We start from the raw sequence: 15,425 nt of genomic DNA on the forward strand, positions 1-15,425 counted from the left end.
CCTTATCTGTCCTTTGTTAATCCTTGTTGTCGTTATTCCTTATTCAACTTTAGAATTCAGCCTGTTGATATTATTTATCCTCTGTTGGTAAAGGGACAGAACATCTTTCTACGATATATTCACATAATATCAAATCCATGAATTATAAAAAGGAATCCTATCATCGTCTCTTTGATTATGTTTATAAGCAAATTGTATATTATGATCTTGTGCCTCCGTCGCTGCAGTTCCGCCTTGTAATTTCTTTCAAAGACCTCTGCTTTGTTGAAAGATATTACTTAACATATACATGTATTGTTGTTTCAGACCACCAACTGACAACAGTCAGCCCACCTGTAACGGTAACAGCGATAACAACAACGAAAATCTTACCAAACATAACCAGGACACCAACAACTACAACAACTAAAACAACAACGACCACCACGACCACTACCACGGCTAGGACAACTCCCAAGACCACATACAGACCACCTTCCACTACCACAACGACACTCCCAACAACCAGCACAACAACCACTACCGCAACAACCAGCAGCAGCAGCACCACCACCACCACCACACCTAAACCTATCACTAAAACATCTACCACTACCACCACCACTACGACGACCACCACACTACCACCCGTAACCACTACCGTGAGAACCACAAGTAAGCCTACTGTCATAACTACGGTAAATAATACCATTGATCAGAACCTGACGCAGGGACAGCAGAAGTCCGAACAGTCGGAGGTATCCGGTGGTGCCATCGCTGCTTTTATTGTAGTAATTGTCGTTATTCTCACAATTACTATAATAGCTGTTGTGTGTTTTGTTAAAATAAGAAAATTACGGAAAGCAAAAGTACCTCACGAACGTTTTCACGACGATATCATCGAGCACTCTCAAGATGGCAGTTTAGCTATGAGTAATCAGATGTATGATGTGACTGTACAACCGTCTGCTAATGGTTTCCACGCAGACGCACAGAAGGACAATGACGTCACGTTGTCAAGTAATGGCGACGCTGTCTACACAAAAACTAGTGCTGGGCAGCGCGACTCGTCTCACGCATTTGCCAATCCTCTCTATGATCAAATGAAAACCGAAAATATTTCTGGCAATAAGTTAGAAGCTTTACCTGAACATAAAGAATTAGAACTTGATATAGTGGACTCTCATGCCTGATGGTCAATATACTTAACTGACATATTGTTGATTTTATGTTTGTTTACAGAACTGTGATTAACATGTGTTTGGTGGTATACGGATTTGAGTGTTATTCTTGGATATTACTTCTGTCAGTTACGTGCTAATGTGATGCCATTATTTGTGTAAAGTCTTTCCTACCCGAAATGTTTCATTGTATAGCTTACTTCCGTAAGCTGTGTTCACCATCGCTATGACAAACGGAAATGTTGAAGCGAAGCTTACCTGAAATGAGCAACTATCTACGGCAGAAAGTCTCTGTATATATTTATTTTATAATAATTAATTATCATTCAGTCTCAAATACGAAAGTAATGATGTGATTTTTTTAATGTTGTTAGATGTTTTGATTTTAAATCATACATGTTGGTAGAGTCATTATAATCATCTTCGTGGATGATGTATGTATGTTTTATCGTTTAAAGCATGCGACGAGGAAGTTGGATTTGTGAAAGATGTGCTATTGACATAAACAAAAAGTGTTTGTTTCTGTACTGTTTATTATCATGATTTATTGTTTAGAGGACATTAAACCAGGTTCTTTACATTAAGTGTTTTGACATATCAACGCCATGATGACATGTTAACATTCATTTACCATTTCATATCTGTGCTGGAAAAGCCTCTTCTTGAATTTTAAGAATTTGAATTTAAACATCTATGAAAAACTGGAAATCAAAAATTGAAATGAATTTTGAACCAACTAAATGGTTTGCAGATATGATTTATTGGTATGGAAATATGCAGACGTAGTGGAATGTATAAAAAAAACTATCACTATGTTAATATGATATATTCCAGACGAAAGTATTTTTCTTGGAGAAACATAAATATGATTTTCATTAGGAAACATACACTCTACATCATTAAATTGATATATATATCTATATATATATATATAAATTTACATTATTAGGACCGTGCCTTTTGTTCGTAAAGTATCATTCCGTGTATAGAAATCGAATTTGATTTATGTTCATGCCATCGATATTAACGATATACGATTGTTATGTTTGTTTAGAACAATATGGTGTTATTGATAGGTTACTCAGTCGGAAGGTTTTCAGTTACAAGTATGGCAATACTTATAAAATGGAGAACTAATTTCTACCTAGCAATCTGTTTAGTAACGTTCAAGTAATTTTAATGTGTTGAAGTATGTATGGAGTTTGATTTTGACTAATGGATGTTCAATACCTACGACAATGGTAATTGGTATTAAAGCGAAAGTCTAATGAAAAGGGTGTCAATTTTGGCCATTCTGCGGGACCTCGGTGTTGAGCATATATTTGCAGGAAGATATACTATATGTACCATATGGTCATCTGCATACAGTATGTTGTTCAAATCACCAAACTTGGTTAGCGTCCATAAAACATTTGTGGGTTAATATCACGGGTGCAAAGTTATAGTTTGATTTAAAAGTTCGCAAAAACAAGATAATTTTAACAATACGATTTCCAATTTACACTTCCACTTTGACTCTCAAACTTTCTATGAGCCTAAGCAAAACCATTTGTAATTGCATATTGTACGCAGCTGCAAACTTTTGCTTATCATTGAGGACTAACAACTGTCACCCTCGTTTATGTGTTGATGGTAAGAATAGAATGTCGTAACGAACTCGATGCCAGTGAGTAAATCCAGTGGTTCTCCTCGAGTTGTATATCAATATATATATATAAAGCAATGTTGTCTTTCTTTTCTTTGAATATATTCATAATTTATTTTAGCAATATCACAATACTTTGTTTTGAAATATCTAAGTAGGTCATTGTTTTTTGATAGTAGAATGTCATATTTAAGTATCTTTATGTGTATGTATACTAACTGGATAAGATTATAAGTTTTCTGTTATATTTGATATAATTTAAACATTTTTCGGTATTTCAAGTAATGTGTCAAAATTTGAATTTAATGGCGTGTGTTCAATATGAGTGTGTAAACAGCTAGTGACTACATTCTACACCAATGTGTTATTTCTCTTTATTTGTAATATCTGTGTACTAGTAATTCCGTACAGAGTGACATACATGTCACGTCATTAAAACACTTTATAGTCGGTGTGCCGTTTAGTAGTCTGCCACGGGTAAGCATTTTATTTTTTTATTATTACGTCACTTCCGTATTTCAAATGAAACTATCCATCATGCATTTCACATTAATAAATTGCATGATATGCTTCATCAGATGATGTTGAAACCGTGTGAGTTACAGGGTTGATAAGGAAACAACTCTTTGGCTGTGATATTTGATGTCAAATAACATTTTATTTACAAATGACTGTAATGTCTGGACCAATATCTTCATTTTTGAAATAACAACTATATTGGTTATTGTGTGAATTTATTAAGTGTGTTCATTAATGCAGAATCATTACAAACAAACATTATCTAAAATTAGATTTAAATTGAATTCCATTTTATAAAAATACATGAATACAATATGCATAACATTTGTCATATTGTTTTCTATATAATTATCATAAATGTTTAAAATTTATATCTACTTCCTATGATTTCTTTCTTGAATGCCCAACATTTAATTGATTCATGCTACTACGAAAAATACAGTGAAGTCAAAAGATTTTAACACCCAGGAGCACCAGGTTTGATGGTTTAAATAAAGTATTAATTTCGTATTAATATGTACAATGCAGAGTAAAAGAAGAGGAAATTCCGAATGCAATTTTATAGTGTAACATAATTATGAAGACATAACGTTGCCTGCAGTTGTCTTCAATGCAATTTAACATGTAAATATATTTATGGAGGCATTTTAAACTTCCCTAGTTATACCTTTTAATGTACAGGGCTCTACATTTACCTACACCTAACCTGACATGTAACATGCTTGTGATATTAACTTATGATTACCACTGATGATGAGACTAATAAACTATTTTAGATACTGACATGCTTTATTTTGTTATTTTTGTATAATACATAGGTTAAGAGGTTTGGTACATTTAGAAAAAAAAACGATAATCATCTCGGCACCAAAATATTTTGCAAATGTAAAGATAAAGAAATAATCAGACTCGCCATAACGAGTCGCGTCGGTAAGATTTGATACGGTAACAAAATCTAAGGGGCACCTTGTACTGTATATTGTTAGCTGGTGTGTCATCTGTGACTCTCGCCTTGCTGAACGAAATCTTCATTTCCAATTAGATTTCAAATAAAGTAGACGAACAATCTTATGACATAACAGTTATTGTGGTGTTTGCATCTTAATTTGCCGTATGATCTTCCGGACATGTACAACGAAACATAATTTTGGCAAACAATGTACGTTGAATATATTTCAGAGTCGTTATGTGTTTCTAGTTGAATTTCAGTTCACACCATGTTAAACGACTTTTACACTATTTCTAATTATCTTTAGAATCGACACGTTATGCTGAATGCTGGAAACCCTAACATTTCCTTATCCACGGTTTTTATTACCAAGGTAACTATGTATTGTCTCATTGTCGTCTATTTTTGTTGGTGCCTCATCAGCATTAGTTCCGCTTGTCTCTAGGTTCTGTTTATTGTTGTTTCTGTATCGATTGTTTGTTTAAAGATACTCTATTGCTGACAGCGTAAACACAGCTGCTCATCACAAATGCATACAATGGCACCCGAGGTATAGAATATATTTGATTAACATCAACAAATAAAAAAAACCCAATAACAGCGTCCTCAATGTTATCGCCTATTACGCCGTAATTTACATCCCCAATATAGAGGCGGGGAACAATTGAATGTTCACCTTGAATTAAAAATATGAAAAGAGAGCCTTAAACGTTTGAAGGTAAAAAGTATGTTAATTTGTGTATTGTATAAAATATACAACAGCCTATTGTTGATTTCAATTGTTCTTGATTTCTCTGTTATCAGCGATGTAAGATCTTTAATATATGCGTATTATACCTTAGCTGTTCTTGAGAAGCCAAGGAAGCTTTATTTTGTGTGAGAGACCTCACATTCCTGATTTGTGTAAGTTCAATTAACCAGTTGTAAGAAAAAACTAGCATTTGTAATGATTAAATAGATGTAGCAGACAGCAGTAAAGAATGAAATAGCTTCTTTGTTAAACACGCATAATCTTCCAAGAGTTATTCCTCTTCACACAGGTACGGTATTTTGGAATAAAATATTAATTCTAATATCAAATTATATCCATGTGCGTTAAAGTTTTATTGTGGCACGTGGATAAAAAACACAGTCTTCTCATTAATATTTTCCGTCTCATGGAAAAAATCTTAAATAACTGTAAAATAAAAAGTTAAGCGTCATTTTTCTTTTTTTTTTAGCGGGCTGAAGTTAGCAGCGGATTCGTTATTCGTTATTGGGATTCGAATAACGAATCCGCTGCCAGTAGCGGATTGGGGATTCGAATAACGAATCAGCTGTTTATGATTTTATATCAATTAAGAAAATGACAATGTTACATCTGATTGCAATCCTGATGTTTGTGTTACTGTTCCATGTTTTATGTCTATATGTGATCGTTTGTAATTTACTTGTGTCTTGATAAAGGGACATATTGCCTCGAAAATTCGACAATTTACTTGTCTGTACTGTCGTTATTTCTACTTGACAATTATACATATATATATAAGGTAAAAGACCGTATGACCTTCCATTTTTTTCAATACCAGGAGGTAATTATGTCATTTTCATTAATATGATTATTGAAAATAAAATACAATATTGAAATCTAGGGAATCTTGAACAACATTGTGCGGTTGCCATGATGGTATTTCAATTGATTCGAAATACAAACAATAATACACTATACTCATTAGCTTGTCTACTTAACTCATTATCTTAATGCGTGTAAGTAGAGTCCACGTTCTAAGCGTCCATACCTAATGCACTAAAATAGTGTATTATTACGAGTAATGATGTTCTATAGATATACATTACCAGACGTGGAAAAAAGAAACCCCATCCCAATTGAAATGCATGGCTAAGTCTGTATGTCTTGTGAGATTTTAACACCGTTTGGAACTCTTATCGCTATTGTGGCATTATTCAATAAAGGCTTTGCTTTTCCAAGAATTTCACAAACTGACATTGAACGAGCGTAACAACAAAGGATATCCGCAGTAACCCCTACTAAAATATCAATTAAAGCAATGCGAATTTTTAGCAGATAGTGTTATGGCCCTATAACACACAATGATGTTGTTGGCAAATTACTATCAAGTCCTGCATAGAGCCCATCAATGTTGTATGGCCATAACGTTAATATCATTTCCTAAAACAATCATAACTTACATCTAATATCAATGTTTTAATACATTGTAGCCAACCAGTATTACACTCTTGCATGACTATGGTAGTCAGTTGGTCTGTAAGATGGAAACGATTGGTAAACCAGATTAGTTAACTGGATTGGATGTAAACTCCAGTCTGACGACAGCTGTTGTTCTGCACTGCAGTAATGACTTTGAATTTTCTGTCCTTGTGTTGACATTACTGTATGTATTCATTATTGTGTTAAAAACAAGCTCTCCAGATGATGGTTCTGAAACACACAACGTAAATAACACATTTGGAAATATATTAAATAATAAATACACTGTAGTTATTGACGGAAAACGGATATAAAACTTCATCATGGAGCTGTTTGTATTTAAACATAGAAGAAGAGGGACATTGACCCCATGCTGGAATCAACTGGGTGAACTTAAGCTGTTGGATTAACCGTGAACAAACAATGAAATATGTGTGATATTCTGAACCGGCATCTCTTCAAAATAATTTAGAGTATCATACCGGGTTAAGGCATCTCACAAGGATAAATTACCGCCAAAATGTTTCAAAGGATTACACACAAATACACATATTCCATGTCGTTATTCAGATAGATTTGTACCTACTTCACAACTACATGATCATACAGAGCGACTAAAGTATGTTCTTTTCTTTCTTAGCAACAGTTCCTCCTTCCTAATGCCTCTCCTGACACTGCCACTCTGTTGACATTCAGTTGTGCCTTTCTGAAATAGACTCTGTCTCTGTCTTCCGGTCGTTGCATAATTAATTGGAGTGTTGCTTGACGCTTATCACTGAAAGGTTTGTCAAATGAAGACAACTTGCCCGTTCCGACGTTTGTATAGTTGACGAAGGGAAATGTCATAATCACGTATCCGAGAGAGTGGAAATAATGAGCGGCCCTTACTTAATTTGTTTTGAATGATGCCACTATATCGTGTGTGTCTTTTGTACAATCGTTTGAATATGAACTAAGTATTAGATATACTTAAAGGGGCCGCGATGGCCGAGTCGTTAAGGTGTCCCGACACTTTAACACTAGCCCTCCACCTCTGGGTTGCGAGTTCGAAACCTACGTGGGGCAGTTGCCAGGTACTGACCGTAGGCCGGTGGTTTTTCTCCGGGTTCTCCGGCTTTCCTCCACCTCCAAAACCTGGCACGTCCTTAAGTGACCCTGGCTGTTAATAGGACGTTAAACAAAAATATTCCAAAACATAAGATATACTTAAGAATATGCCGAGTAATGAAATATACATCTATTAAGTATAATTAACATGTACTTTGGAAGAAGCCTTTTCAGAAATTCCCTCTAACAAAAGAATGAACTGAAAATGTCATTCTTGATTAATTAAAGAATATGCCAGAATTTTGCACCCAAACACGTCAGGAAAATTGGCAGACTAATATAACAAACTATGGTGTGACCCATTCGAAGGTGATTGAACTCTTCAATACGATCATGACCTGAAGAAAAATAGAAGGTAAACTTTTCTCCATTAACAGTTAATGAAATAAGTGATGTGACACTATATATGCTGTGAGTGTGAAAGTCACCTGGTAGATATAGTGACACGTGATTAACGGCATGTAAGGAATGTAAGCTTCTGGTTCTTCCGCGATAATGATAACGTAATTTAACAAGTAATGTTGTTACAATATGAACTGAAGCAATGTAACAAGCAATTTTGTTCCACAAACAACTGAAGCAATGTAACAAGCAATTTTGTTTCACAAACAACTGAAGCAATGTATCAAGAAATTTTGTTACACTTATTTATGACGTAATGTTACAAGCAATTTTGTTACTCTAACAATTTATGAACTGTCACAAGTAATTCAATTTTCTTACACTAAGAACTGACGTAATGTAACAAACAATTGTGCTACACTAACAATTGAAGCAATGTAACAAGCAATTTTGTTACAACTAGAAATTATGTCATTAACAATTGTGTTACACTAAGATATGATGTAACGTCAATAGTAAATATCTTACACTTAGAACTGACGTAACGTCAACAGCAATTTTGTTACACTAAGAGCTGACGCTATGTAACCAGCGAGAAAGTAAGAGTGGGTGCGTGCGCATAGCACCTAGCTGATGAGATTGTTAAGACTTAATCTTATATGAGAGATAACCAACTGGATTGATAAAAATTTAATAAAATACTGGTTAGTTTTTTCATGCCGGTTTCGGTAGTGAACGATACATAATTATGTACCGGTTATCTCGTGTTTCGCTACCATATATTTGGGAGGCATTACAACTTATCAATCCCCTTTTATTATTACGTTGAATAAGTAAATTCAATGGAAGTTCTTGGAAAGGCTCATACTTTAACATTACTAAAATAGACACTGCACCGTGTATTTTAAAAGACAAAAATCTCATTCAATGATGATGTGCTATTTTCTGTACGATATTTGCGTTGTTGCTATAGATGTATCTAAAATGTAATCATGTCTTCACAAATGGCTTATGTCAATGATAAATTAGCTCATTTTGAAAATATAGGTCAAAACAAGAATAGGTGTGGATCGGAAGACGCTGATCCGAGTCCCGAGGGAAAATCATATTGATCAATTACACAATAAGTATTTCCCTCTGTCGAAAATATGCAATCGCTCATAATAACGCAACACGTGACACTATATTATCCAATAAGGTTCATCTCGGAGTATAGCCAGTATGTGTTGGCTGGCTGAATAAGAAGGCACATTAATTCACTCCATGTCACTATCCATTAGTACAGAGAGTTACAGCGATAGGAATGCCGTCGATCTGGGCGTTTGTCACATTCACGTGTATTGACGTATCTAGCTCACGTGACCCAAGAGCAAACAATAAACGCCACATGGCATTGGGCACATACCCACCTTGCGATGGGGTCACAGCCAGATACATAAGGGCCGGTTAAGAATGTAACAAATGGAGCACTCAAAAAACCAGCATTTATGCAAAGGGGTGAGGGAGAGAAGTAGATGTTTATTTAACCAGGGTCCCTGGTGGTGGTAAGAAGACGACATGTAAACAGCTTGAGATCATCAATTTACTGTAATGGCTGGCACCGTAGCCACTTAGATAGAAGCTAGCTTTATGTACTAATTACAGGTCTGGTATTCCGGAACATACTGTGTATATCAGGAAGCCAGACATAGCTTACAACATCGGCAGTGTCACTATAGTACAACTTCTACATCAGCACAAACGTCACAACACTGCCTCTGCTACATAAACACAAATGTAACAACACTGCAACTTCTAAATCAGCACAAATGTCACAATATTACCACATCTAAATCAGCACAAATGTCACAATATTACCACATCTAAATCAGCACAAATGTCACAATATTACAACTTCTAAATCAGCACAAATGTCACAATATTACCACATCTAAATCAGCACAAATGTCACAATATTACCATTTCTGAATCAGTACAAATGTCACAATATTACCACATCTAAATCAGTACAAATGTCACAATATTACAATTTCTGAATCTGCACAAATGTCACAATATTACCACATCTAAATCAGCACAAATGTCACAATATTACCATTTCTGAATCAGCACAAATGTCACAATATTACCACATCTAAATCAGTACAAATGTCACAATATTACAACTTCTAAATCAGCACAAATGTCACAATATTACCACATCTAAATCAGCACAAATGACACAATATTACCATTTCTGAATCAGTACAAATGTCACAATATTACCACATCTAAATCAGTACAAATGTCACAATATTACCACTTCTGAATCAGTACAAATGTGACAACACTGCCACTTCTAAATCAGCATACATGTCACAATATTACCACATATAAATCAGCACAAATGTCACAATATTACCACATCTAAATCAGCACAAATGTCACAATATTACAACTTCTAAATCAGCACAAATGTCACAGTATTACCACATCTAAATCAGCACAAATGTCACAATATTACCATTTCTGAATCAGCACAAATGTCAAAATATTACCACATCTAAATCAGTACAAATGTCACAATATTACAACTTCTAAATCAGCACAAATGTCACAGTATTACCACATCTAAATCAGCACAAATGTCACAATATTACCATTTCTGAATCAGCACAAATGTCACAATATTACCACATCTAAATCAGTACAAATGTCACAATATTACAACTTCTAAATCAGCACAAATGTCACAATATTACCACATCTAAATCAGCACAAATGTCACAATATAACCATTTCTGAATCAGTACAAATGTCACAATATTACCACATCTAAATCAGCACAACTGTCACAATATTACCACATCTAAATCAGCACAAATGTCACAATATTACCACATCTATATCAGCAAAAATGTCACAATATTACCACTTCTAAATCAGCACAAATGTCACAATATTACCACATCTAAATCAGCACAAATGTCACAATATTACCATTTCTGAATCAGTACGAATGTCACAATATTACCACTTCTAAATCAGTACAAATGTCACAATATTACCATTTCTGAATCAGCACAAATGTCACAATATTACCATTTCTAAATCAGCACAAATGTCACAATATTACAACTTCTACATCAGCACAAATGTCACAATATTACCACTTCTAAATCAGCACAAATGTCACAATATTACCACTTCTAAATTAGCACAAATGTCACAATATTACCACATCTAAATCAGCACAAATGTCACAATATTACAACTTCTACATCCCTGCCAATGACACAACACTTCCACTTTTGCATCACTTCTAATAAGAAAATACAATCGATGTCACAACACTTTCAATACAGAAATATTGCTAATATCACAACACTAGCATTATCACAGCATTGCTAATATCACAACACTAGCATTGTCACAACATTGCTAATATAACAACACTAGCATTGTCACAACATTGCTAATATGACAACACTAACATTGTCACAACATTGCTAATATGACAACACTAACATTGTCACAACATTGCTAATATCACAACACTAGCATTGTCACAACATTGCTAATATAACAACACTAGCATTGTCACAACATTGCTAATATCACAACACTAGCATTGTCACAAAATTGCTAATATAACAACACTAGCATTGTCACAACATTGCTAATATAACAACACTAGCATTGTCACAACATTGCTAATATCACAACACTAGCATTGTCACAACATTGCTAATATCACAACACTAGCATTGTCACAACATTGCTAATATCACAACACTAGCATTGTCACAACATTGCTAATATCACAACACTAGCATTGTCACAACACTAGCAATACCACATCATCAACTAATACAGAGACACGCAATATGACAACTCTAAAAGTATACCCAAATATCACAAATATATTACCCATATCAACCGTGTCTATATTGTCTGGTGTATATGTATTGCCTGTATTACGTGTATAACATGTATTACCAAATGTATCAATGTTAGGACTAACGATTATCTATTACTCGTTGTTATCTTCAATAGAAGACTACATTGTACATGTAGTATATCGACGGTTCTTGTCGGCTAGACTTACTCTGCGAAGTATTGCACATAAATCAGTGATCCAGACCTGTCTCTTTATATACTAATTATTAGTCCTCTGTGGTATAGTTATATTCAAATTTGGGGATATTGTTGTAAATTATATAAAAAATGAGTTTTTTTGTTGTAATTTACTGAACACACATATCAGTTACCTTGAAGTGATGTGGAGGACAAGCCAACAAGCGAACATTGTATTAATGTCAATGGCATCATAGAGGAGTCAACGACTGATGAAAGAAATATTAATGTATACCATTGAAGGGCGAATGTTGGATGTAAGAAATATTAATGTATACCATTGAAGGGCGAATGTTGGATGTAAGAAATATTAATGTATACCATTGAAGGGCGAATGTTGGATGTAAGAAATATTAATGTATACCATTGAAGGGCGAATGTTGGATGTAAGAAATAGTAATGTATACCATTGAAGGGCGAATGTTGGATGTAAGAAATATTAATGTATACCATTGAAGGGTGAATGTTGGATGTAAGACATGAGAACAGATGTAAGGTTGATTTATGGTTGACATGATCTCATTTGGTAATATTCTATTTCCTTATGGGGTATGGAATCAGATTTTTTTTTATGTTTGTTGATATGCCTAGTTGTTCCGTAGTTACTCTCTCAGCTCTCATTTGGGGAATGTGACTTAACCCGGATTAGATCTAGATTTGTATGGCGGGTGTCGCCGTGACCTAGATTTGTATGGCGGGTGTCGCCGTGACCTAGATTTGTATGGCGGGTGTCATTGTGCAGAAGATGCTTCCTTCTTACCGGAGCATGTATCAATGTAATTATTGTTTGTCCCGACAGCATTTATCAATGTTGGCCCCCGACAACATGTATCAATGTTGGCCCCCGACAACATGTATCAATGTTGGCCCCCGACAACATGTATCAATGTTGACCCCCGACAACATGTATCAATGTAATTATTGTTTGTCCCGACAGCATTTATCAATGTGTGGCTCCGACAGCATTATCAATGTTGGCCCCCGACAACATGTATCAATGTGTGCCCCCGACAGCATTATTAATGTTTGGCCCCGACAGCATATATCTGATTATTTCCTAAATCAGCGATGGAGACTTTAAATAATCATAGATATGATACAAATTTTGTAGTTTGAAATAGCACCACAGATAGAATCGCCTATTACACCCGGGGACAGAGAAATTCGCCATACTATTATTGACATTAGCATTCAAACAATTGGTAGATATCGCTACGTGTTAATCATTCTGTAATCAAGACTTCATTTATTGAATGTAGTTACATATCAGAACAGACCTTCTTAGTAATAACTTAGTATCAGGAACGAGCGATGTATTTGAAAATTATACCTGTTTTATATGATTCGATGACTTAAAATATATAGAAGCAATAATATTGTGTTGCAGTTTGTGACGTTTCATTCACCGATTTGTAAAGATAAATTTACTTTAGCTATTTGGTGCCGTACATTGTAACTTTCATTAAATAATACCTATAAATATGACATCAAACCTGGCACAAGAATACATTAATTACTTATATTGAATGACGTCTTTGTTTGACTGACCATGTTTGCAAAGTAAATCGGTCATATAGTTTAAGAAGGTTGTTCTGGGAATCGGTATTTAAAAGTGAATAATCCCCAGTTTCACGAAGTTTATTTAGCACGGGGAACTTTTAAAGAATATCACAAAACATAACATTAACGTGAAGTAATTGGTGACTATGTTTAGAGGACGAAGACGCTGTTTGAACACCTAGCTTATTCTAATTGACTGTCCATGTTGGTATGCTTTCACTCGGACTCCGCGAACCAACTAACTTACTAACTAACAAACTAAATACATGTACCCTAACTTACCTGACTAACTGACTGACTGTCTTACTGACTGACTGGCTAACAAACTTAATACATGTACCCTGACTGACTGATTAACTGACTGATCTAACTACCTGACTGACTAATCTAACTACCTGACTGACTAATCTAACTACCTGACTGACTGACTGACTAACAGACTAAGTACATGTACCCTAACTTCCTGACTGACCGACTGTCAAACTGACTGACTGACTGACTAATCTAACAAACCAACTGATTAACTGACTGACTAATTGAGACTAGCTACCATAAATGTAAATAATGCAGACCTTTTTTAAATGTCCGCATATACGTTGACAGTCAATAAGGTTGATACGCTTCTTATGGGTACTTTCTGATTTGAAGGAGAAACAAACCTCAATATCTATAAGGATGGCGAAGTATAGACTTATTGGGTACCTCAGCTATGTATCTGATGTTCCTATTGCATGATGCGTAAGAAGAGACTAAATTTGAGAATCATTAATCTTCCTTCTACAGAAATGTTTCTTTCTTATGTCTCTCTTGACGCTGCCCCATTTTTGACCTCTGGAGGAGAGTTCGTCAATGTGAGGAAGGCTTTGGGTTCTGTTCCTGACTGATACCTACCAGAGTTGTTACACACGCTTGACGCGCCCCATTTTTGACCTCTGGAGGAGAGTTCTTCAATGTGAGGAAGGCTTTTGGTTCTGTCCCTGACTGACACCTACCAGAGTTGGTCGACAGGATCGCCCGTTGTCTAGCAATACCAAACCGAATCAAAACGTCAGCTATTTCCAGATTTTATGTAACAGTGAACAAGGGCGTTAACAAGTTGCAATTGTCTTACCTTCTACTTCTTGTCTCGGGAACAGTTTGTGTTGTTAGCATTAAAGAAGCATGTACATATAAGACACATTGATTGTTTTTTAAATATCGACAGCAATGTCGGCTTAGGGTCAAAATTGGAGCATAACTGACCTCGTGCAAGATCATTCCGTCATATGGAGAAATGCTATTCTTCCACCATTCATCACTTGTGACATAATTCACGTGTTGACCTTCTGACTCGTTAATTGTGCCAAGATTCGGCATTGGCATGAGTACAAACCTGCACATTAAAATGAATATGTAGTCTCGCAGGGACATATACACAAACTGTTACACATTTGTTACTGCAGCGGATGTGTATCTTATACCAGCTTGGTGTATATAGCCCAGTAACTAAAGTGTTTGAATAATAACCTTGGTAATTATATTATATGCAAATATATTGAAACTCGAGGGGATTTCTGCCTTTACATCTGATACTCATACGTCCCAAATATGCATTTTAGGCGGAGATCGCCGCTAGGATCATGCAAAAAATAAATCTGATAAAGTATTCCCTACCTTGAGTGAACGAGAAACAAATGACATATCTCAGAGTCAAGAAACTCACCCCGAAGGATCATATCTTTGTTGGAGGAACATTTCAAGGATAGGGAAACAATTATATTTAACAATGGAATAAGAGACAAAAACATAAATAAGTAAAAATTTTAATTTAATTCAGGA

At 35.1% G+C, this 15,425-nt stretch overlaps 1 protein-coding gene across 1 annotated transcript in view; it reads left to right on the forward strand.

Moving 5' to 3' along the window:
* The window catches only part of LOC117334423 (deleted in malignant brain tumors 1 protein-like), a 59,057-nt gene extending 54,948 nt beyond the window's left edge, over positions 1–4,109 (forward strand). Inside the window, exon 31 of the mRNA XM_033894043.1 lies at positions 307–4,109. Coding sequence (XP_033749934.1) covers positions 307–1,172 — 866 coding nt within the window. The 3' untranslated portion in view covers positions 1,173–4,109. The remainder of the gene's footprint in view (positions 1–306) is intronic.
* Positions 4,110–15,425: the final 11,316 nt, after the last annotated feature.

This window comes from Pecten maximus, chromosome 9 (genome assembly GCF_902652985.1).
Source record: "Pecten maximus chromosome 9, xPecMax1.1, whole genome shotgun sequence".
NCBI classification, from domain to species: Eukaryota; Metazoa; Mollusca; class Bivalvia; order Pectinida; family Pectinidae; genus Pecten; species Pecten maximus.